The sequence below is a fragment of the Acinonyx jubatus genome, chromosome B4 (assembly GCF_027475565.1).
Source record: "Acinonyx jubatus isolate Ajub_Pintada_27869175 chromosome B4, VMU_Ajub_asm_v1.0, whole genome shotgun sequence".
Classification (NCBI taxonomy): domain Eukaryota; kingdom Metazoa; phylum Chordata; class Mammalia; order Carnivora; family Felidae; genus Acinonyx; species Acinonyx jubatus.
This window is the reverse complement of record NC_069387.1, coordinates 119139011-119165073: the sequence shown is the minus strand read 5'-3', so window position 1 is coordinate 119165073 and position 26063 is coordinate 119139011. Positions and strand designations below refer to the sequence as shown.

At 39.3% G+C, this 26063-nt stretch overlaps 1 protein-coding gene across 7 annotated transcripts in view; it reads right to left on the bottom strand.

The window, feature by feature from the left end:
• The window catches only part of ANO4 (anoctamin 4), a 412471-nt gene that overhangs the window by 135036 nt on the left and 251372 nt on the right, over positions 1-26063 (bottom strand). For 4 of the 7 annotated variants that reach the window (XM_027071002.2, XM_027071004.2, XM_053226653.1 and 1 more), the window contains 3 exons: positions 16675-16775; positions 13199-13243; positions 3309-3440 (listed from right to left, as the gene is read on the bottom strand). In XM_027071002.2, coding sequence (XP_026926803.1) covers positions 3309-3440; positions 13199-13243; positions 16675-16775 — 278 coding nt within the window. Of the gene's footprint in view, positions 1-3308; positions 3441-13198; positions 13341-16674; positions 16776-26063 lie in introns of those variants that run through there. The other 3 variants (XM_053226655.1, XM_053226654.1, XM_027071003.2) reach the window with 3 other exon arrangements.

The window sequence follows — 26063 nt, the reverse complement described above, 5'->3', positions numbered from 1 at the left end:
TACTTCTAATTACTTTAAACCCATTAATGTCACCTTAGGGAAGCATCTTTGGGGGATTTTTTTTTTCTGATTGTACCAATCATTTCATTATTTAAAAGTTTATTGAGAAAGAGAGAGAGAGAGAGAGAGAGAAAGAGAACGCACAAGTGGAGTGAGGGGCAGCGAGAGACAGAGAGAAAGAATCCTAAGAAGACTCTGGCTCTGCACTGCCAGTGTGGAGCCTGATGTGGGGCTCAAACCCACAAACCATGAGATCATGACCTGAGCCAAAGTCAGACACTTAACTGACTGAGCCACCTGGGTGCTCGTGTACCAATCACTTCTAACTTGACAGTCAGTGCTCTATAAGTCTTACTTTTACACATTTATTAAAGGGATGTTGTTTGTCTGTTAGTTATGCTAACTAACTTGGATGTAAATTAAACAATAAATAAATTAAAAATGGGTAAAAAAAAAGACCTATCTGGAACATGCCCTCATCTTTTACCTGAGTTCATACACCCCACCCCCCCCCCCATCTCCGCAAAAGGGATGTTGGCTGTGTGGCATGACAATTCTCAAGAGGAAAGAAATCCCCACTGCCCAATGATGTTCATAGACCCTTGTTTAATCCTTCATCTCCCAACTGCATGATGGAACTGCCTAAACTACCCTTTTGGTGCCACTGAGGCCTGGTTCATATGTTTCCTTCATTCCAGCAGTCCCTCTGCTTTTTCCTCCTTGGTTCTCCTATCTTGAAAGCTCATCTTCCACTGATCACTCTCTTTTTTCAAACAATAACACCAAGTTTTCTCATACTCTTCCCATTCACAGAAAACCACCTGTAGTTCTTCAAACACCCCATTGTTTAGTGCTTGTTTACTTTTGTACACACGTTATTCTCTCTCGAGATATGCTTCCGCCCCTCCCCCCCTCCCCCCACTTACATACCTGGACGTAGGTAAGACCCACCTCAAGCATTATTTTGTGTGTTCAACCCTTATTTCTTAGAACCTCCCTCCTAATCTGGAGCATGGAGCACTCTTTCTTTTAAGGCACACCCATCATACTGTTTACAATTATTCAAAATCGTCTTCTATCTTTACTAGGCTGGGGTAAAGACTCTGTATTTATCTTTATATCCTCTGTACCCAGATGGTGCCTGGCAAGAAGTAGACATCAAATAAGTGACAGCTAACTGAATCAACTACTCGGTGAATCGATGCCCAAACATCAAAAAGGCCTCTCAAATTTGTAATAGAGATGGCTAAATACCTCTGTGATCCCACAAACTATTATCCTTAATTTATCATGTACTTTAAAATACTTATAAAGATAGGATTCTTGGTTCTATTCCCTAGAGATCCTGATGGGTGCCCAGGTGCTTCTGACTTTGAGAACCCTGCTAAAAATTTGTTCTAAAGCAAGAAAGAACATCAGGAAATGTAACCAGCATGAAGATGAGTAGTGACAAACCTTCCTCTTCTATTTAACTATATCCCTTTGAAGTAAAGCAAAACCCCAGGCACATACCATGTATTTCATTGATTCTTCCACTCATCTAGCCACCTACGTATCCATTCATCCACCTATCCATCCAAAGACCATGAGATGTTCCTGAACTGTGCTAGATACTCTCTTAGGCAGGTGAGAAGTAAAGGGAAAATTCTGCATGTAAATCAGCCTCTACTCCAGAAGATTTAAAACATACAACCACTTGTCTAAGAAACTTCAAGATGAACAGAATAGGCATAGCAAAGGTTTAAATTAAGAGCAGGAACATGTCCACTTTCATCTGTCTTTTGCTCTTAAAAAAACCCATATGTTATAATCTGTAAGTTAACATGAAACCCTTTTAATTTCCTATTTCCTGTGGAAGATTTAACTAGGATTCTGAGGCCAAGTTGTGAGTTTTAGATCTTCTTCAAAGTCTTTTAAATGTTCACATAATGTGGCTGGGTTGGCATCAGTCTGACTTGTGGGGATCCAGAGTTTGGCTATTTCAGAGGCTTACAAAGTTCCTTCCTTTGCATTAATACATTATATATTTTGATGCAGAACATTTACTCTTGTTCTTTTCTCCTTCACCCTCTTAAAGTCCAAAGACATTAACTGATTTTCTGTTGCTGAAACAAACCCCCAATTGTATGTTCCCTGCAACTTGACAATTGCCCTTTGGTTTATTATCTTTTTTTTCCTCAAAGTTAGCAACCTATTTTTTAAATTTATTTTGAGAGAGAGAGAGAGAGAGAGAGAGAGAGAGAGAGAGAATATGAATGAATGAACGAGCTAGGGAGGGATGCAGAGAGAGGGAGGGAGAGAGAGAATCCCAAGCAGCTCTGAGAGCGCAGAGCCTGACACAAGGCTCAATCTCATGAACTATGGGATCATCACCTGAGCCGACATCGAGAGTCAGGCACTCAACTAACTGAGCTACCCAGGTGCCCTGAAAGCTATTTTTTAAAGATGTCATCCTTTCCCTCCACTTGGGTAAGTCATTTTTACTGAGGCTGTCTCTATGGCTGGAGAAGGGAGAGCCAGGAATTCCTGATGTCGAGCTGAGAACAAGGCTATGCCCAACTTATCTATTTGCCTTCTGAGAGACTGTTTTTGCCTAGCTGCTTACAGTCTTTGGCATGTCTTCTTTCCTACCACTGACCCTACCACCTGATTTCTTGCCATCTCAGAAACTTCAGAGTCAACTCTCTATCACTTTTACAGTTCCTCAAATGCTCAATTACTTGGCCCCCCTCCGCCCCTGCCCCCTCCCCCCCCCCCCCCAGTATATCAAAAGTGACAAATTACTGTTTGGAGACTGTCTGACAGATGAGCCAGCAAGTGGGCTGCTAAGGGATATGGTTTTTCCTGGGGCAACTTGGTGGGTTGCTGAAGAAAAGGAAACTGAGAAGTGAATGGAGATTGATTAAAACAAACAAACCAGCCCTCTTTTCAATAGGGCAAGGGGTAGACCAGTTTCCCTGTCTGCTGGTTAGTTGTTGATGAGCCTCTAGGGGCTCTGAGCAATAGGGACTGGCAAAGCCACAAAACAGAAGAAGCCTGGGTCTTGGAATCACCAAGAAGAAGGTTGTTCACCCAACACACATATGAATGCATGTTCTATTGTGTCAAGCCACTGAGATACAGGGATTGTTTGTTAGAACAGTTAGCTTACCCTAATACAAAAGGATATGAACACTCACAGGGCTTTCAGGGAAGAAGGGCACTAAGCTGTTCCTTCCACATGCCAAGGACTCAAAGGCGTGCAGGAGAAGGCTCTACCACAGTTGCATGTCCTTAGTAAGACAAAGGCTTTCACACGAAACACTCACTGGTGGATCCTTTGCTGGCTGAAAGGGGCAGTGTAGCAGTCATTCTCCTCCAGGTCTGGCAGTGTCTCCTTGTCCAGCCTCATGGGCTTCTTAGGTAACCATCTCCGAAACCTGCTTATTTGTTTATCGATCCTGTACATGAAAGGCAAAAAACCAAAGGGTACAGCATATCAGCATTGTCCCAAAACACAGGATGGAAGTCTCCATAGAGCTGTAATTATGACACCACACACCTTAGGCACTCTCACTGTACTCATGATACCCCCATTTTATACACAGAAAGAAGAAAGCCTCAACTCAAGTGTTTTTTAAGATCTCACTAAGGGGCCTCAATATCATTGTCTATGAAATAGTAGCCGAGAGTTAATGCCAATAAATGACCAAGACTGAAGGCTCTGGGAAGGAAGTGGATAGCCCCTTAAGCAAAGCAGCAGAGACCTCAGCTTATTATGTTCTGTAGGTTCTAGAAACTTATTTTTTATTTGGAAAGTTTCCTTGGTTAGGGACGTGGTCAAGCTGTAGTTAACTTTTGGCAGGGAAGCTGACAGCACATCCCAGTGGGTTGACTGTGTGCAGAGAGTGTGATGTCATGATTTGTTTCCTGCCTCTCACATCATCCCTGAGCTGCCTCTCAGCAGACAGCAGACTGTTCAGCTTTCGTATCTGTCCTTCAAGCTGACTCCATGGCTCCCAAGATACTGGGACATGATGACCCACACATACGTGTCATTTTGGCCAGAGTGCACAATGATGCCAAGTCACAGGAAACAGAGTTGTTACAGGTGGTCTACAAGCCACAGACTTCCCTTGGCCCCCTCCCCATTCCCTCTGACTTCTGCTGATGAAAACATCTGTCTTCCAAGTGACCAAACTGTCAATCATTCACAGAAAACTACTAGAAGGAGCAAAATCCACAGCACACTTTAAAACAACTTTGCTACCTGTGGTATCTATACCACTAAAGAAAGTATTTTCCAAAAACGCATATCAAGTAGCATCTCCATGAGGTAGAATGAACAGGAACCATACTCATTTTACACATCCAAAAGAGACCCATGGTGAGTAAGTATCAAGCTCAAATTACCCAGCCAGTGAATAAAGCCAGGAACAGAATTCAGGTTTTGAATTCTTGATTTTAGGGATCATCCTATCAAAGTAATTCATACTAGAAATCTTCACTTGAGGGCTACAGAAGGAATAGACTGCTCTACAGAAGAAAATATCTAAATGCCTTTTCAGTCTAGTAATTAAAAACACATGGAGTTTGGGCAGGTTTTTTTTTTCTAATTAAAAAAAATTTTAAATGGCAATTTATCCTTTTCAATGAAACTCCCAGGTGAAGGAATTACTTTTTACATAGCCAGTCCGCTCCAAGATGAAAAATAATGGTTAACTCTTTTGCCACTTCTTTTATTCTCAGCAGAGTTCCAGCCTCACTACAAGTCCATTGTGCCTGGTGGCTGACCTTTCTTTGGAACCCTTCAAAGTTCAAAGTAGAAAGCATCTCATAGCTTCTCTAGGTCCTTCCTCTCAAAGACAACTCATACCTACTGTCTATACACACACAGAAATAAAGATTCTACTCATTGTCATGTACCCAGAAAAGAACAGTACAGTGGAAGGGCTCAAGGCTCTAAGAAGGGGTGAAAGTTCCCATCTCCTCTATCCTTTCTCCTCCTGGTCCTCTCCTCCCTCACCATCTCTTTAAGGATACATGAAGTATAGTGACATGATGCTGAGAGGTAGTATGATACAGTAATTGAGAACATGGGGGTGAAGTGCCTAGATTCAAATCCTGGTTCTGTAAATATTAGCAGTGTGACCTTGGCCAAGTTATTTAACTTTGCTGTGCCTTAATTTCCTTATCTATAAAGTGGGCAGGATAATGATACTCAATTCATAGGGTTGTGGTGATTAGCTAATCACTATGTATATAAAGTCTCCAGAAGAGTGTCTGGTGTAAACTAAGTACTGGCTCTTATTACAGTCTTTTCCCCCCAAAATAAGAGTTTGAACAACCTGCTTGTCTCTTAAGATTTCTTTATTTTCAATTGAAAGTTAATTGTGCTTCACCAGCATCTACAACTTGTCCAAGTTTAATGATTTAGTCCTTAAATGGACTCATAAATTATACTTCCTAGGCTAAGCTGGTGGCCTTCCCCATAACTCTTGGCTTTATTTCATCTGATTGCCTTTAAATTTGTTCAAGAAAGAGGACATTGGCCCAGAGGCTTTTCATAATAGAGCTTTCACCTCCCACACATCTCTAGTCTGCAGCACTAATCAGATTACACTTTGCAAAGTTCACATTCTTATAGAATCTGGGCTCTGCGTGCAACAACTATGAATTAAATCCAGCTGGGTACAGTGCTCAGCATGGATAAAAACAAATAAAGCTGTGAAAAATCAGGCATAAATACTCTATGGGAATGAAATGGCAGCTTTCAGCAACAGCTTGTAGTAGTACAATTTAAAAGAAATGTGGAAATGGTGAAGAGAGAGTAGAACAGGGTAATGAAAATGATTCATTGAAAAATGAGGAGGGGCCAGAAGAAGTGGAAGGAAGAGAAGAGAGACTCCTGAAAGAAGCTGGGATGTGTAATTGGGGTGCCTAAATCCTGGCTCTGTTGCTTATCAGCTGTGTGACCCTCCACAAATCACTCACCTTTTTAAGGGTTTTAAAATGGAATAATCATCACGATCCCCATCTTACTGACCTTGCAGGGTGGTTAGGAAGCTTACAAAAAATGGTGTGCATGAAATGCTTTGGAGAAGCTGCCAGGCAAATAGAGTGTTATTAATAACTTCTTGAGTACCATGGAGGCTAATCTGAAAGTGATCAAAAGCAGAGGAACTGTACTTTAAAAACATTAGGATGGAATAAAGATATTCAAAAGATATCTTAAAAACAAAACACCTGAGACACCAACTGGGGTGGGGAATGTGTGAATCGGTCTTCACTGGGGTAGCTGAGCAGAAGCAGAAGAACAAAGCATGGACTGGATAGCTTCCATCACACAGGCTGGTCCATATTATACGCTGTTAAATGATATAAACAAATCAAATGTGGTCAGAGGTCTGTGCTCTTCTGGTTGGCAGAATGTCTCCTCAAAGATGTATGCACACTAATCACTGGAACTTGTGAACATGTTATGTGACATGGCAAAAGGGACTTTGTAGATTTAAGCAGGATTAAGGAACCTTTAGAGAGGAGAGCATCCTGGTTTACTCAGGTGGACCCAACCTAGTCATATGAGCCATTTAAAAGGAGAGAACTTTCTCCAGCTAGAGATAGCAAAGATGAGGCAAAAGGTAGGGGGTGGTCAGAGAGACTCAACAGGCTATTGCTATCTTTGAGGATGAAGAGGGAGGGCCAGGATCCAGGAAGTGCAGGCACCCTCTAGAAGCTGGGAATGACCTTTGTCTAAGAGCCTGTAAAAAAACTGCACTGAACTAAATTATGCCAGCAACCTGAATGAACCTGGAAGAAGATTCTCCCTGAAAGCCTCAAGAAAAGCCCAGGACAACCAATACCTGGACTTTAGCCTTGAGAGACCCTGAGCAGAGAAACCAGTTAAGTCTCCTCCCTTGGACTACTGGCCTATAGAATAAACTTGTGTTGTTTTATGCAGCTAAGTTTTCAGGAATCTATCACAATAGCAAACTAATTAGGAAACTAATATACATCTTAAAACAGTCTTGGTCTGATCTTCTCCTTGAGAAGACCATGGCTGGTCAGGCTCCCAATGCTGAGGATGATGTACCACATGCTACTCCACCTGCCAGTCTGGTGGCTCTGGGAACAAGGGTCTCTTTCTCTGTGGCTGGATGACAACTGGCCATTCTTCAACAAACACTCCCATCCCAGACTGTGTTTAGACATCACTGAGGATCTTCTTCCACAGTGCAAGAAGAAATACATAGTGCAAAATCCACCAGGCTGGAAAACATGAGACCCAAGTTGGGTTTCTGATTCTGCTGCTTCTTAGATACTACATGTTTCTGGTGACTTGGGAAATAATACCTTGGCGATATCACCCTAAAAAAACTTGAGTTAATAAAGAGCTTTGCTTTTCACAATATAATGGGTAATTTTTCATATAGAATGATGGACTCTGAAGTTGAAGTAGGTTCACGTCTTAGTTGTACATCCCCCTAGTGGTGGGTGCCATGCTGAGCAAATGACTAAACCTCTCTGAGCTAACACACTTGCTTCATGAGGCATGGTGAGGACTACACAAGATAACAAATATCAGGTATTTGTTCAATGTCTTCAATGTACAAAATGCTCAGTTCGGTGGTAGTATCTAGGATGAAGAAGAAGATGATGATGATAAACTTTTATGTAGAATTATTGATGGGAATTCAAGAGCTAAGATTGTATACTGAAGCACAGATTGAGGTCTGTGCTCTCATCTTCATCTAATAAACTTCCCTAAATTGTCAATCTTGAAATCTCTTAGATACAGGAGTCGAGAAACCAACTAACCAGAAAGTATCACATTTGTGTCTTTAGTATACGAGTTGAGCCTACTTAACAAAATCTCTTTCCACTGACATGGAATAGCAAAGAGAAAATGTTAGCTTAATGATTTAGTATTAATTTGGGTTGGACACATTGCCACTCTCTTCCATTTCTGCCATTTGCTAAGCAAAAGCCCTCTTACAGAATACATAGGTAAATCAATAGAGACACAATGAACTGAGCATCCACTTGGGCATTTCTGGCCTAAACTGTCAAGTTAATATCTGAGCTAAAAGGTGGGCACTTTACAGAAAGTTGATATTACAGTAAGTTCAGCCCCGTCCCCCCCCCCACCCCCCGTAGATTCTGGTTCATGGCAGGTCAGGTCCTGAGTAGCTGCAAAGAGCTGGCAGCACAGCACAAGCAAATGGGCAGGAAGTGCCACCTCTGATGTGCTGTGCCCTCCCAAGGTGTGCATTAGAAATGTGCTTTGGGAAGGCTCTGCTTAAAGCTGTTTGGCCCTTGGTTTTGCTGAGATGTAAAGGGGAGACTATCTTACCTACCTTAGGAGTGGTGAGAATTAAAGAAAAGGCCACAGGCCAACGGACTTCACTCCCCACATACTAACCTATCAGTAGGTCTTCATAAATTACCTACTGCGTGCAGAGTCCCCACCTGGAAGCTGTGGATATACACTGAAGAAGACAAAGGCCTTTACCCTGGAGCCACTAACAACCCAGGAGGGAGCCTGTACTAATGACAACTTAATTAGGCTAAATTAAATGAAATAGGCTACTTCAGAGACACCTACTTTTCCCCAGACCAGAATATTATAATAGCATCACACTTCAAACAGATTACATTTTCAGGAATGACATATCTAGAGGGAACCTACAGATAAATCTTTTTTTTTTTTATAGTGGAGGTACCACACAGAGCCCGACATTGCAATAAATGAAGCCCTTCTGGACTGATAACAGACAACAGGAGCCTTGGATTTCTTTTTCCTCTTCTGAGAGCCAAGTCTCCTGTATTTATAGCCTCTCCTTGGATAGGAGTTAGGATTCTTTTAGGTCACAAGGCTACTAACTGGGGCACAACCTAAGTATCTTATAGAAGAGTCTAAAGGCTTTGGAACATTTACATATATTAATTTTTTAAAACAAGGATGGAAAATACAAGTCATTTTGTCATGTGCCTGTATACTCAACTGATAAGATTACAACTGCACTGAATGTATAATGTAGTAGGGGCAACATTCTGCCAAAGAATTGCAAAGGATAACATCAGGCAGGTGCGTGTGGGCAGTGGATGGAAAAGGAATGAGTAGTAGTGAGACTTCAGCTACAAGCCACTCACAATTATCAAATTTGTTACTTTGTAATCACATTTTCTACAGACTATATTTGAATTATTTGGTAAAGGCAAAAAAAAAACCAGGCAGAAGATAGATGATAAATTTCCTCTCTTTATTTGATAGGCAATTTATAATGCTTTTAAGTTTGCCCGAAAAGTCAAAGGAGCATTTAATAGACCAAGTACATGATGAAAATAGCATTTACCTCCAGAATATATGTCTGAAATGCCTGAGTGCACTTTATGGGAGTCAGGTGACTTTTAAAAATAAAGTTATTTGTGAAAAGATGCTTAATTCTCTGCCTGCTCAACACAAGTTTATTATAATTTATAATTTCTCTTATCATTAAAAGAGATAAATGTGTTTCAGGGATTCTTTCATGAAGTAATGAAATTAAATACCATTTATGTGGATGAAACTAAAAGCTAAATTAAATACCCATATCTAGGATGACATGAGAATTTTAGAATATTGGAGTCAGTGTTTTATTAATGGTGTACAATCAAGATAGTAAGATATAGATGCACCTTCAAGAAGGCATATCAGAGACACTCTTCATAAGAGTTAAAATAGATAACAACATTTCTGACAAACTGCATTTTAAAAATTACACCAGATACTGGGCTTCACTAAGGTACACCACTACAGGAATGTGATAAGCAATGAAGCTTAAGAGGCATTCTGAATCAGTGCGTCATACTACCAGTTAGTTAGGGTTTCTTTTCCCTTCTCTTTGTCGGAGTCTTCCAGTGACTTTCAATGCCCAAATTCTTCTATGATTATGACTTATGCAGTTGAAGTAGCATCGACTTTTTCAGGCTAAAGATTGATGTTTAGTAAGTTGTTCAAGAAACAAGGATTTCCCAAACCCTTACTCACTCAAAACCTCTCCTCTACACGCATGGAGAATATGTGGTTGGTCACCTGTCACAATCTCTTCTGCTTCCTTCCTCTTGGCTACTGTTCTTAAGCCTAGCCCCTTTCTTTTCCTCTATCTCAAAATTTACCAAGGTAGTAGTGAATCCTCCCTGCTTCTGATTTATCAGGGCCTTGTCCATTCTCCACCAGCTATAATTTGGTTTCCATTATCCTCCTCTAATGTGGTCATCATTCTCAAAATATATTCCCAGACCAGCCGCATTAACATCACTTGGGATCTTGACAGAAGTGCTAATTATTGTGCCTCACCTCAGAAACACTGGGGATGGGCCAAATAATCTCAGTACTAAAAAACCCTGAAGACAATCCTGATGTCTGCTCACATTTGAGAACCACCTCTCATAGGACAGCTATCATGGCAGTTATCACTAACTTCTAAATTATTTTAAATGTTTATTTAATTTTGAGAGAGAGAGATAGAGACAGAGTGTGAGCAGGGGAGGGGCAGAGAGAGAGGGAGACATAGAATCTGAAGTGGGATCAAGGCTCCGAGCCGTTAGCACAGAGCCAGATGCGGGGCTCGAACTCACGAACTGTGAGATCATGAACTGAGCCAAAGTTGGACGCTTACCCGACTGAGCCACCCAGGCGCCCCTAACTCCTAAATATTCAAAATCGATTCTCATCTCTCAGCCTTCATCAGAAGTTGAAGAACACCCATTCTTATGGGAACTCACTCCTGGTACCTTTGACACAGTCCTCTCTTGTGTCTCCTCCTTAAATTGTTCGTTTTCATCCTTCTTCCATTTCTTCCTGCCTCTTTAATACAGATTCTCCAAGGAATTGCCCCTGGCCCTCTTTTTGTACTTTGCCTCCTTCCCTGGGAAATTCCATCTACTCCCCTCATTCAAGTCATGACTTCTATATTTATGAGTCCAAAATTGGATTCTCTAGCTTTACCTCTAAGCTCAACTGCTTTGCCATCATTTCCAGAGGCCTTCAAGACACCTATGTGTCAAAGACCTACTGTGAGTTATACTACAGAATTATTAAACAAAAATCATCATCTTTCTCACCTGTACCTCTTCTGGATTTTCATTCTTCTTTTACTTCCAACATTTTCCCAATCCCTTAGGTATGGAAACCTCTTTCTCTCCCTCAATTTCCAAATACTTGCTAAGTACTTTTGCTTATAATTTCACAATCTTTCTCATACACTTTGCCTTTCTGCTGTAGATTATTTTTTGTTTGTTTATCCAGGGAGAAGAACTATAATCTGAACAGTTTTTTCAAGTAAAAACTAAAGACAGAGAGAGAGAGAGAGAGAGAGAGAGAGAGAGAGATTATGACTTATTTTAAGGAAAAACTTTTTAATAGTCAGGTGCCCACAGCTGTATCCGGAGACTCCCTATCTCCACAGATATTCAAACATGGGCTGGCTGACCCTATAGCAGAAGTTCAAGTATCAATTGAGTGGTTGGACTTGATGACATTTGATACCCAATCCAACCTTGAGATTTATGGTTCCTTTTATCACCATTTTCTTTTAAGTCCTCATTGCTCTCTCCTCCCCCACAGTGTAACTGTTTCAGTTCCAAGTCTGTGATACTTTTGGCAGATCTGGTTTTCTTGTGCTTTTTTGGTGTGACCTCCTTTTTCCTCACTCAAATCCTCTCACATGTGTAAAGAAATTCATTTGCCCATTCACTGCACCTACTATGTGCTAGGCGCTCGAAATATAGAATTGGACAAGCCATCCTTGCCTTCGCACACCATCCAGGTGGATAGATGGTCACCTACATCATAGGTTACAGCACAGGCCCAGAGGTCTTGTGTTTTAATAAGCTTTCCAGATTTGCTGGTTAAAGTTTGAGAGCTATTGAGAACTAGTGATATAGGCTAATATGTTACCATCAGAGTTTTATAGAAGGTCATTATATGACAAGGGACTAATCTAAATCATGGTAAATCCAGGGCACCTGGGTGGCTCAGTTGGTTAAGTGTCTGACTTCGGCTCAGGTCATAATCTCACGGTTTGTGGGTTCGAGCCCTGCATGGGGCTCTGTACTGACAGCTCAGAGCCTGGAACCTGCTTCAGATTTTGTGTCTCCCTCTCTCTGCCCCTCCTCTGCAAATGCTATGTCTCTCTCTGTCTCTCAGAAATGAGTAAACATTTAAAAACATTTTAAATCATGGTGAATCCAAATGCCATCACTACTGTCTAAGGAAAGAAGAATTGCTTGTAAGGGTACTGTGCAGGGACATTTATGGAAACCACATCTTAGTTTCTTTGGATGTCAAGTCTTATACCCTACTTTGTTGAGCGCACATGCATTTGAGTAAACCCACTAAAATATATCAATTTATCTTATAGTTATCATTCTGTATAGCACATAAACAGAGTAAACTTGAATCCTAACTCTCACAGAACAATAGGATTTTCAGAGAAATGCAATGGTCTCCAAGTTTAATAGTCAGCTCAGCTCAGGGTGAATGGTCACATAAGACTAATTAAAATTTTGAAATTAGGTTTCTAGTTATCACAACAGTATCAAATTAAAGGACTCCATTGATGCCCCCCCCCCCCTCCCCGTCTCCCTGGCTTCTCAAAAAATAATAAGAAACAAGCTTTGGAAGCGTATATAGTACACTGAAGGCAATTTTTAGCCAGTAGAATTTTGGGTGGGTGGGGAAAGGTTAAAGAAAAAAGGAAAGTAGGAAGGGCTTCTGAGTAAGGTAATACATCTACATATTTTATAAACAAAGTCTTACTAACATAAGAGGGCCCCGCCCATGGGCTGCTGAACAGCTATCTGCTTTTTGACATATTTATTGTCTGCACTTCAAGATTTCAAGTTACTTATAGTGGAGGGTGGGATTTTTGTGGAAAAAAAATAACATTCAGACCAAAGATGCACTCAACAGCTGGGGATTTTTGGTAATTTATCTAATAATAGAATGGGCTATAAATTCTGTTCTCCTAAGTGTGAAGAAGTTACAGGGAAGATTCTGAGAAGAGCATTTTCATCTTTTCTCTTATCTTTCCAGGCTAACCTGAAATACCTATTTTGGAATGTTCATGGCAGTCAGTTTTGCCATATGAAAAAGGTCCCCAGCTTGTATTCCTTGTCATTGTTGGAACAAACAGGCCAACAGATCAAACACATCATGACAGAGCATGCTACTAACCTGCTCATGAACTTGTACCGGCGGGGCAGGTAATAGATTTTTCTCCTGGAAGAACAGCAAAAATGAAGCCAGTCGAGAAGAAAACCCATCGTCAGTTACAGTTTGAACTAGCAAGGAAGGAAAGGAGATTGAAGATAGAAGCCTGTAAGAGGTGAAGAAGAAAAAACTAAAAAGAGATTAACAGTGAGAAATGTAGTAGGAACACAGGGCATGCATTTTTGAGTCATGAAATCTTATGAAATATTTTCCATTGGAAAATATTTCCATTTTCTTCCTCTCATTATCATAATTTTTTATGGTTGCTCTTCGCCTACACAGCCTGTGCAGAACGATGATTTGGAGCAATTGGTATTCGTATGAATTTAGCCGAGGTCAGCCTTTTTTTTTTTTTTTTTTTTTCTTTAGGAATGAAGAAACGGATTGCCAGCCTGCTGGCAACATGCACAATTTAATGGGCATACTATTATATTAACTAATATTTATATAGCTCTTGAAGTTTACAGAAGACTTCTCTCATTTGATTTAGCCAGGGTAATATAAAAAGTACGTATTTTACAACCAGTATGGGAAGAACAGTAATCAGCATCAACATCCTACTGCAAATAACCGCACTAGGGAAACTGTCTAACCACTGGCTCTGACTGGACATGAATTAAAGAGGTAAAACAAGGAATCTTGGAAAAAAATCTTTTAAAAGTCAGACTTAGTAAGGGTGTGTTGTACTTCTGTGTATCTGTATTTTTTAAAGCACTCCAGATTAAAATTCTGGGTGTAATCTGAATGGAGAGTGTATGGATTAGATGCTTTATAAAAAAAAACAATTAGCCCTTTCATATTTTGGGCCTCAAACAATGGAGTAGTAATGAAACTGATGTGGTTTATATATATTCTGAACTGTTACTAAGCTATCTCACTTATGAAAAATGAGAAGTTTATACACAACTTTGCCCATCTATGAAAACTGATAAACATATTCATGTTTTTAGTAGACAGAACTACTAAAATAGAGACAAGATCACAAGCTGCTAGGGGTTTGTATTGAGGTAGAAGGGATGAACAGATGGAGTAAAAAAGATTTTTAGGTCAGTAAAACTATTCTGTGTGACACCATAATGGTGGATACATGACATGGATTTTTCAAACTGCATAGAACTATACAACCCAAAGAGTGAACCCTAAAGTAAACTGTGTACTTTAGATAATAATAATGTATCAATATTGGTCCATTAAATATAACAAATATACTACACTAATGCAAAATATTAACAATAAGGAAACTGAAAGTGGGGTGAGAAGGCATGTATGAGAACACCATACTATCAACTCAATTTTCTGTAAGCCTAAAAATGCCCTAAAATTAGTCTATTAATTAAAAAAAATAAAAATAAAAGAGACCATATCCATGGACATATAAGTACTTAAGCAAATTTTGTTCACAAATTCCCTTAAGAAAATTATTCAACTTTGCTTTAAACATTGCAGGAGTAAAAAACCCAAGGAGACTAACCCAGGATTCAGAAGCGCAATCTACAGAAAATAATAAATACACACACAATTCTTTGAGGCATTTACATTTAGTCAAACTGATGTTTGTACATTTTGTTGAAGTGATATGGCAGGAAAATTCCTCCTTTGGAAATACATAGATCTCCTTAGGCTAGAGTTATTTACCTGAAACACTGGACAAAATAACTGCATAAAATTTAAGTGCATCAGGTTCTATCTAGTGAAGCTATGCTTAAGTAAAATCACATCAATATTAGTGAGGCTAATTAGTATCCACTATTAACACTATTTTGTCCTAACATTGTCCTTCAGGAATAACTACATTTACAAAGAAGATTATTATTCATAGTTATTACAGTTTTTCATTTATTCCCTGGATCACAGTCTCTTAATACGGCATAAGGAAAGTATTAATGCTGCTTCCAGGCTGCACTTTTCTGCTATATAATGAGCATGTAGAAATGTTAGTTATGATACAGTCAGGCCCTTCATATATGAAATGATTCCACGTACTAAGAACTTGCTGTGCATTAACACTGCTCAAGTTTCCACAATCTCCTTGGGTTTTTTGCTTGAAAACTGTGTTCTGGTAGAAGGTTTTGTGAGATTGCTAGGGAGGAACTATCAATTTCACTAAGTTTTACTATCTCACTTTTATCAAAACACAGACTTTTGACTGTTGGCTGTAAGATGTTGGTCTGATACACGACTGTGTCTAAGCATAGATTTCTTTTCCTTTTGGTCTTTATGAGTTATATGGTATTAATCCGTATTAAATAGTTATAGCATTGATAAATAACTGGCTTTAATTAATTATAATCATAGTATAACAAGTTTCAATAGAAACTAAACTGATAAATGACTCAGTGATTTTATATAATTTTTTTAATCTTTGGGTTCTCAGATTTCCTTTGTCACATTTTAAATACAAAAATAAGTCAAAAGTTTAGAACTATGTTTATCTCAATTCCTTTGAGAATTTTGCCTTGAGGTAAACAGATACTAGAAATCCCAGCCTCTATTTTGACTTGGTATTAGAACAAAAAGGCCAAGAAACAAAGAAAGTAAGATGCACCAGGGATATACATTACAGATCTCTGAGTGGAAATTGCCCTTCTCTAAATGTGTCCCTAGTGCCTCTGTCTCTGTAATTTCCCACAGCTCATTAAGAGGTATATTTTAGAATTGGCACCAGTTTGCTTGGTTTCTGTCATCTGACTTGGTCTTATTGGCAAATTGTGAACGAAAAGGTTTTAATTTTTTATTCCCTTTGGAACTTCCCTTGGTACTAAATCTCTCCATCTCCTTTAGGATATTCCATTATTTACTTCCTACATATTTTGGCATTTATAATTTCAAGTTTAAAACTTTATCTAGCAAATGTAGATACCTTTTCCTTAATCTATATGGAAAATAAGAATATCCACTACAAGATGAAGGTAAATTAATCCTTTAAATAACTAAGCAATCCACATGAAGTATTTTCTATTCCCTTTGGAATAAATATCAATGATTATGCTTGCACAGTACTTATGAACTGACTTTTTAAAATTTAAAAATGATTTAAAAAGTAGATCACATTTTCATGAAATTTCTTGAACTTGCTCTAATGGAGGCAGATTTTAATGTCAGTAAGAACCTGCACCATTGATGCCTGGGGTCTGGCCATTCAAAGCAGCAGTACACAGGGCTTTTGAAAATGACATTTTGGAAATGAAAATGCCACTTGGAAAATTCTTATTTCTCAGAGGCAGTTGACATATTTACCTGCTAAGGACTGAATTAGCCAGGAATTTTCACAAAAAGCCATGAAGTCATCATAAGCCATAAAGACTGTATTTCCTAAGCATTTTAAACACCTTCTCTAATAATGTTTCAGTCTGCATTTCGGTTTTATTTGTTTCAAGAGAAGGGTACATTAGTTTTACAGGGAAGCAGTAGAGAGTGGGAAAAAATATATTTACACCTACCTGAAAGGCATTCTTACATTCATTTGTTCTGCATATCTTCCAAGCACTTCCCATGGGGCATGCAACTTCACAAAGATAATGTCACTATTTATTAGAGAGGACTGAAACAGAAAAAAGAAAAAAAATTGAAAAGTATATCCAAATTTCCTATGGTTTAAATTGAGCTGGAATTTAGAACAGGAGTTTAGGATTTGGGGCATTTTCAGCCAAAACTGGGTCCTTGTGTGTGCATCTATTCATTCAAAAAATATACCAATATGTGTCTGGCACTGGACACCCAGCTGTGAACAAAAGAGACATGAATGCCATTTACATTCTACAAACATACAAAAAAAAAAAAGAAATAGGCAAAAACAGGTTTAAAAGAAAGATATAAATTTAGATAGCGATGAATATTCTGAAGATAACAAAATAATGCGAGAAATTATAGGGAGGGGGGCACACACTACTTTGGGCAAGGGGTCCAGAAAGGCCCCTCTGCAGAGGGGACATGCAAAACTGAGACACAAAGGAGCCAGCTGGGTAAGAGCATGGAATAAATGTTCCAGGGGCAAAGGCCCTAAGCTCAGAACTCGCGTGGTATGCTCTGTGTTTGAGGAGCAGTTAGGAGAGCAGAGTGGCTGGAGTGTATTCATCATAAAGATTAGCGTGAGTAGAGGTTGAAAAGGTGAGTGGGAGCCAGCATGTGCAGTGCTTCGCCAGCCATAAGACAACTGGACTTTATCCCAGGAACACTGGGAAGTCATTTTGATTGAGATTTTCAAAGATCACTGTGGCTAGTGCATGGAGAAAAAAATATATCAGGGAGAGTTGCAGAGAAAGCAAGAGAAGAAGAGATGCTCTCAATCATCCAGGCAAAATAAAAAATCGGTGGTTGTGGAGATAGAGGGTCTTCAGTGAGGTGAGTTTTGCATCTGGATCACTATCAGGGAAGGCTTTTTCAAAGGTTTTTAACTCCTCTTGGGCTTTTTATCAACACAGCACATAGACAGGAAAATAAAACCAGGACTTCACATTTTAGTAACCACCCAACAAGTTTTGGTCTATGTCTCTGGCCAAGGGATATCTCCAATTTGGAGACTTCCTTTGGAAGTCATCTCCCAGGGCTGGGTTGTGGAAGGAGGTAGAAGAAAAATGAGAAAACAGTGAGCCAGACCAGTTTAAATTAGCAAAATGGTCTATTGTTTATCCATATCTCTTTCACACAAGCTCATTCTGGATTGCATGCCATTTAAATTTTTATAGTGTAAGAATGTTAACAGATATTTTAGGCTTGTGTGGCTAAGCTCTCCTTAAAACAATATTTATAAACAATCCATTACTTTTACACAACTGACAAAAATAGAAGCCCAACTTTATGGGATAAATTTGTGCTACAGGGAATTGTTTTTAAATTGCAGATGATGTGCAGTTGCAATTCATTGCTCATATTTTCATTCAGAGTCTTCTTGCTGGGTTTATAAATATTGTACTTAATTTATAAGAATTCCCCAAGATATTATGAAAATCAAACTGGTATCAACTACAAAGTTCCCAGGAACTCTGATGGTGGTGAATTTCCCAAAGGTGAATTTCCCAGAGCCTGGGCCCAAATCCACAATGATGGAGGGCAAACTTTGATATTGGTCTGAAAACCAAACTTTCTAGCAATTCAGGCTGAAATGAGGTTTTATATTCTAGGTTGGGACAAGGAGACCTCTGGCTGTAAGCCCCCTAAGCACAAGGAACATTTCTGCTATTCACAGTCGAATCCTCCGGGCCTAGCACAGTGCCTGATCCAGAGGGAACACACAATCAATACTTATCTAGAGTATGGTTAGTGAAATGTGAGCAGTTAGTCCTGGTCCAAGTGAAAGTTGCTTGTCCTGTGAAGCAAGAAGGATGAAGTGATTCTTGGAGCCACATAGCTGGTAAGCTGCAAATGAGGTACCCATCCAGGGAACAGACAAGCCAATATGCACTGAAGATGTGACAACCAGCTGTTGGATCTCTTTGCATGAACTGGTTTTCCATTGAGTAACCCATTATATCCAATCCTCTCTAGATTGGATGCTTATAGCTACGTAGCCAGGGGGAGTGTAAATGAGCTCATAGGTAGCAATGTCCATACAGAACACGGAGAAAGTACACATACCCACAAAAATCTCCATCCTGTCCCATTCACATCTGTAGATGCAGATATGAGATGGTCTCAGCTTATCAGCTGAGCAGTTTTTGCACTGGAAAAGACTGCCATTTGTTTTCCAATATATAGTACAGTTTTCCAAGTTATAAAACAGAAGACTATTTTCTAATAAATGGATCTTTTTGTTTATATTAAAGACATACATCAGACTCTGGGTAGGTATTATGGCTTTCCCACTTGAAAATGTTAATTTTGACATTGGGAATTCTTTAAGTTCACTTAGCCTTCCTACAAGATTTTACACTCACCTGCTTCTTCTCTCATCTTCCCAAGACAGAGTGAAACTGTGCATCAAGGAATATGGAATGTAATTGATTCACAGACTCAACCAAACTCTGATTTATAGCAGAATATAATCTTTTTTTTTAATTAAAAAACATTTTTTTACATTTATTTATTTTTTAGAGACAGAGAGAGACAGAGCACAAGTTGGGGAGGGGCAGAGAGAGAAGGAGACACAGAATCTGAAGCAGGTCCCAGGCTCTGAGCTGTCAGCACAGAGTCCGATGTGGGGCTCAAATCCACAAACCGTGAGATCATGACCTTCGCCGAAGTCAGACGCCTAACTGACTGAGCCACTCAGGCAGAATATAATCCTAAGATACACTCTGTTTGTGAAATTATTGTAATTGCTAGATTTATAGAAAATAAATACAGTGGAAGAAAAATCATTTTGTAGAACTCCATGAATATGCGAAAATATTAAGGAGACTACATTAAAATATTATACTTAGGGCACATTTTAAATGCCACATTTCTGGGGCATCTGGGTGGCTCAGTCGATTGAGTGGCTGACTTTGGCTGAGGTCATGATCTCATGGTTTGCAAGCCTGAGCCCTGCGTCAGGCTTGCTGCTGTCAGTGCAGAGCCCGCTTTGGATCTTCTGTCCCCGTCTCTCTCTGTCCCTCCCTCGCTCACACTTTCTCAAAAATAAAATAAACATTTATTTATTTATTTATAAATAAATAAATAAATAAATAAATAAATAAATAAATATCTGTCACATTTCTGTGTGTGGAAAAGCCAAGTTCATTATCTGAATACACATGGAGTCAACTAAAATTCTAATGTAGACTCTACCATTTTCTGCATAAAAGCATAGCTGTTTTGACTCATTCAAGCGGGATAAAAATATCTTCATTTTTCTTATTTCAATTATAATAATAATTATAAAACCATCACTTTATTATTATTTTTAGAGCTTAATACTTTTGGAAACAATTTCACATTGTTACCTCATTTTATTCCTACACAAACCTTGCAAGGGAGGCTTTCCTTCCACTCCTTAAAGGGGAAAGAGACAGGCCAAGTAATTCACTCACAGCCAAACTGAATGTTTATCCCAGATAGAACTAACACTCATATCCCTGGACTCCCTTGTCAATTTTACCTAATAAATTCTGAGGTTTAAATAAATCTATGGCTTTGTACATGCATTGAAGATGTATAATTTCTGAATTGTTTATATAAATTAATCTGTTTATTAGTTTATACAAACTATACAAACTAATCTGAAAAGAATTCTGTATTTTAGAAAACAAAGCAACAAAAACAAGGCAAAAGTAAGCTGCTAATGAATTAAGATTTGATTTGAGACTATTAAAAGTTACTTTCATAATCTTGAGAAAAGTCTTAGCTGAATTGCCTTGAATGATAATGAATGTTTAGTCATAGGTTGTATGTGTGTGTGTTGGGGGGGGGTACTTATTACTTACATTCAGTTTTTCAAGGAGGAACTGAACATCATCCCAGAAAAATAAATATGAACCAGATTACTGCTAATTATATGGTTCATATATCACTCTTTTCTCTACTGCTGAATGATTATGCTACTGTTTCTAAATAGGTTTTTCCTCATTATTAAGTATTCCTTTCCACATAAATCCAAGAGTGCAAGTGACAAAGCGAGGAGAAATGAAATGGTTTTTTGAAACATAGAGTTGTTTCATTAATATCCTGCCCCTTAGGTTAGAACCATGGGAAGAAGAAAAATGGCCATTTAAAGGAGTTGGGAAAATATCTCTGGAAGAATGGCTGGAGAAATTAAGAAGTAGCATGGAAACCACCTGAACTGGAAACAGAAAACATTCCTTCTTTCTTTCCTTCATTCAGCAAGATCCCATTCAATACCCTGTATGCACTAGATGCTAGAATGCAAGGATATGTAAGTCATGGTTCTTGCCTGGGTATGTCACAATTTAGTAAGGGAAGGCTAAATCAAGCAGCACTACAGAAAAGTAGTGTGCCATTACCTAAATCAAGCAATCTCTCTCTCAAAGACATGCATATGAATATACACATCATTATATCTCATGAGCACCAATACCATTGCTGAGAAGGGGATACTGAGTGAAAAACAGGTTTGGATGTGGGGGCATGGAGGTAGTGCATAAACTCAGTTTTGGAAATGTTAAGTTTCAGCTACCCATGAGAAGATGCTTTGTGGGTAATTAAATTAGTCTGGTACTCAGGGGAGCAGTATGGGCCAGAGATACAAAGTAAATGTGGCCAGGACATAGACGGCATTTAAATCTATGGGATTGGAAGAGAGCACTTTGAGAAAGACTATAGGTGCAGAGCCACCTATGGGTAGCTGAACTTCAGAGGTTAGTTAAGAATGCAGACTCCGAGGTCAGACTATACATATTCATATTCCTATGTCTCTTTTACCAGATCTGTGATCTTGGGTAAGCTATTTACCTCTCTGTGCCTCAGTTTGTTCAACTGTGAAATGGAAAAATGATAGCAACATCTAGCTATGGAATCACACTAAATGGCATAATAAAGATAAGATGTATGTAAAAACATGTTAGTTGTCATGATCTCCAAGATGGGCCATGCCATACTGGTAGTGTTGGGAGGAACATAGCTTTCCTACTCATCCAAGTTACAACCTGTGAATATGACCAATAAGGAACCAGTATCTGAAGAGAATTTTCTAGTCTTTGACTACAAGGCTGAAGAAACCTTGAGAATCAAGCCTCAATTCCTGTCTCCTGTCCCTCCATGGTCCCCAGGTCTCTTATATGTTAAGGACATTCATTCATTAAGATTCAACAGACATTCACCGACGACTATATATCAGGTACTCTGCTAGGTGCTGAATATCCAAGATAGCTAGAATTTATAGTATAGAGCAGGGGACAAATATTAAACAACAAATAAATATGGGATTTAAAATTATGAGAAGTAGCCAAAAGGAAAAAATATATAATGCCATAAGAGAGAAGAATTGGGGGTACCTGCCTTAGATTTCCTGGTTAACCTCTGAAGGTATGGCATCTAACCTGAGATCCAAAAGATGAGAAGGTGCTAGCTGTGGGAGAAATCAAGTGAAGAGCATTCCAGACAGAGGGAAAAGAAAGTATTAAGACCCAGAGATTGTACTAGAAACTAAAAGGCTCAGGTGACTGGAAATTGTTAAGTTTGAGGTAGGCAGAGTTACCTGAGATGGAGTTGGAGAAAATGGCTGTGGACAGACCATGCCAGGCCAAGTTCAATGTGGTAAGGAGTTTAGATTTTGTTCTGTAAGGTCAGTGAGAAGTCACCAATGGGTTAAAAGCAGGAAGGGAACATGAAGCTTGTTTTAGAAAGTATACTCTAAATTGCCTATGGAAAATGTTCCAGAGGGAACCCAGGACTTGGAAGTTCAATAGGAAAGTTATTCCAGCAAGCCAGGTAAGACAAGATGATGGCTGAAACCAGGAGGCAGATGTAGTAAGGAAAAATGGGACAGACTTGAGATCAATTTGGAGGCAGATTTGAAAGTATTTGGGATTGGTCAAATGAGGAGAGAGAGAAAAAAAAATCCAGTGTCCAAATTAATGTGCACGTTGTTTCACCTGGAAAACTGGATGGATGGTAGTACCACATAATGAGTTAGAGAATAATCAGGGGAAAGATGGCTGTTTGCTTTAGGATATGCTATATTTGAGAACCTGGGAGATATATACATACAAGTGTGAAGTAGGCAAATGGGTATGGGAGTTGGCCTCAGGGCTAGTGGGGCTTATTAATTTGAGAATTACAGACACATCATTAATATTTAAAAGCAGAGAACTTGATGTGGTCACCTTAGGAAGTAGCAAAGACTAGGCACTAGGGCGCAACAACATTTAGAAGGTTTGGAAGAAGAGAAAGCAACCATCAAAGGAGACTAAGGAGGAACCACCAGAGAGGTAGATGGGAAACAACAAAGGAGACAAAACAGAAGCTGCAAGGAATGGGTGTTTCTAGAAGGATGAAGTGATGAGCTGTGTCAAGTAAGGAGCAGCTCAGGGAACCCTTCCCACAGCTAGTCCGGGCTGATGCTTAAAGTTAGTGCCATTTGTCCCATCTCTGCTGCTGCAGCTGTCTCTTAGGGCTTGCTGACACTGCCCTTGGCCCTGGCTTTGAAGCTGATGCAGAGCTGAGATGGAACTGCTCCCAGGAGTGTTCAGCTTGTTCCCTGAAGCTAGGACCTTCCATGAGGAGTCAGAGTGATTTCAAGGAGGACTCGTGGGTACCAAGCTATGTCTCTCCCAAGTGCCACTCCCTGCCACATGCAAACCAGCAGCAAAGAATGAAGCCCACACATGAGTCCCTTTGCCCATGCTGGGGAGAGACAGGAGTGCCCTCAGAGCACTTTGTCAAGGGGCAGAAGTGGCTCGAGTCTCTGCTCTGCACCTGGAGTTCCCTGTCTCTGGCTGTATGTTCTCCAACTTTTCCCAAGAATTCTCAGGTAAAAGCTGCTGGCAAGCTCCCAGAATTTCTGAGATGGGCATGCAAATCAACCTCCCCTCTACCTCAAGGTCTCCTCACAAACACATATGCTAATTTCAAAGAAAAAGCTCATTGCAATTTGAGCTTCATTTTACATCTATGATATAGGTCTGAATGAGATCATTATCTTGTACACAGTCACACGTGGATAATATGTTTGTGTGTGTGTACATAAAGACAATATACCAGAAAGCACATGTGCCACAGAAACCTTATTCTGGGAAATTTTTATCAATCTATTTTCACCTCAGATACATTTTCAGTGACTAGGTTATACTAAAACAGGACGGTAGCAATTCTTTAAAAAGTAGCAAAAGAAGGGAAAGCAGTTTAAAAGGATTTGGTTAATCCCTTGTTATCAAACATTTATTGTATGTGTATTCATCACTAGCTTTGTGCTGGGAAAGGGTCATTTGTGTTACAATAAGGCAACTAACTCTGATGTACCTTGGACTACACAAAAAAAGAAGACAGTTATAATAACTGTATATGCAATTTGAGTAGAATTATAAAACAACAAATAAGTGCATGACGTGTAACCTTTCTTAATACATAAAGAAAATAGAGTAAAAACATGGCGTAATGATTAAAAGTCCTAGCTTTGGAATTCCCAAGCTTTGGAATTCAAGGTTCAAGGGCCAGATGTGCTACTTAGTAACTGATGACCTTGAGCAAAATATTTCATCTCTATAAGTCTCCATTCTCTCATCTGTGAAATGTGAATTACAGCACTTCAGATTTCTTCTGAGGACTATGAGGTTTAATACATGCAAAGTATTTAGCTAGTTCTTTGTGCACTAAAAATGCTCTTTAAATGGTAAAGAAGGTATGTGATTTATCAAGGCATATGAAAACATTTTCAAAAGTTAAAGCTTTGATCAAAGAATAAAAATGATTGATTGCTTTCTTCAACCAGGTTTGCAAATTTTTGCCATGAAAATATAGTGATGGAACATTAGTAATGAAGAGGTATTTGCTTGGAGGGACTAGGAAAGGCAGCTGCATGTGAAAATTGAACAGTGTTCCTCTCCAAGGATATTACAGAGTGAAGGTCTGGCTCAAGGGAGCCTGCCTCTCTCACTTTCAAGCTCATTGGATTCTGGTTTCATCTAAGAGATAAAAAATAAGAAAGTAAGATTGGGGTTATGTTTGTGCTAAATAGGAAGAAGGAACAGGTGGAATGGGGGAATGAAAATGGAGGTCTATTTGGAAATAGTCCTCCCATTGGTCTAGGTTTATCTGTAGCAACCCAAAGAAGTCTTGGGGCCCTATAAGAGGATATCAAAGTTAAAAAGGCCTGTCCATCATCCCTAGGCCAACTGAGCTCAAAAGATGATGCAAATCCATTTTTTAAATTTGAAAGAAATGGTCTTAAGAGAGCTGGAGCTTAGGAACAGAAGACTAATGAAAACCTAGGCATAGATACTTCCCAAAAGTATCTAGAAGTATCCTTGGTTTGTCTTGAAAGGTAACCATTGGCCAACAGACAACTGGGTACTACTGTGCAGTAGAAAGAACGCGTGGGAAGGTCCTCCCACAGCTCACTGCACACTTGGGTAAGTCACTTCCCTCCTCTGACTCTCAGTTCCTCACTGACCACACAGAGATAACATGGCCCCTGAGCTGCAAATGTCTATGGCTGTTTTGAGGCTCAAATTGGAATAACATGTAAAAAAGCGTGTTGAAAATTGCCTGGTCCCAGCCTGGTCTCTGAGTGGACCTTAGATTTGCTAACGGGCCTTTCCTTTCTGACTTAAGTTTCCTCACCTGCAGAAGGAGGGGCTGGAATAATTCACTTGGTTCCAAACTTATTCAGTGGAAGTGTACCTTGGAAATCATGGTGTTCTCTGCAGGTGACCATGAATCTCATCCTGTGAACTATAATTTAACACTCACTCACTTATCTATTTATGTATTCCACAAACCATTATTGAGAACCTACAAGGTGTTGGGAGGACAGCTGTGAATAAAACAGACTGAATCTCTGCTCCCATGAATTCTACTGGGGAGAGAGACTTTGAATAAATAGGTATATAATATTTCTGATGGTATGCCTTGAAGAAAAATAAATAAGGCGAAGAAAATAAAAAGTAATGGTTGGAAGATTTTATTTTAGATAGAGGGGTATGAATAGACTTTTTGGTAAGGTGACATCTGAGCAGACACCCAAAGAAAGTGTATAAGAATGTGGTTTCATTATCCAGGGACAGAACATTCCAGGCAGCAAGAAGAGTCAAAGGCAAAGGGCCTGGGGCATAAATATGCTTCACATTTTAATTTATTGAGCACAAAGGGTCAAATCAGGGTAGTTACTTGCAACTGTTCTGTATCACCTTAGGCAAATAGCAGGGTGTCACTTTCTTATAACTATATTGGTAGAAAAACAAAGAAAACTCTTAAAATGCTGCAGCCAAAAAACATTAATTTCAGCTAGGAATTCAGA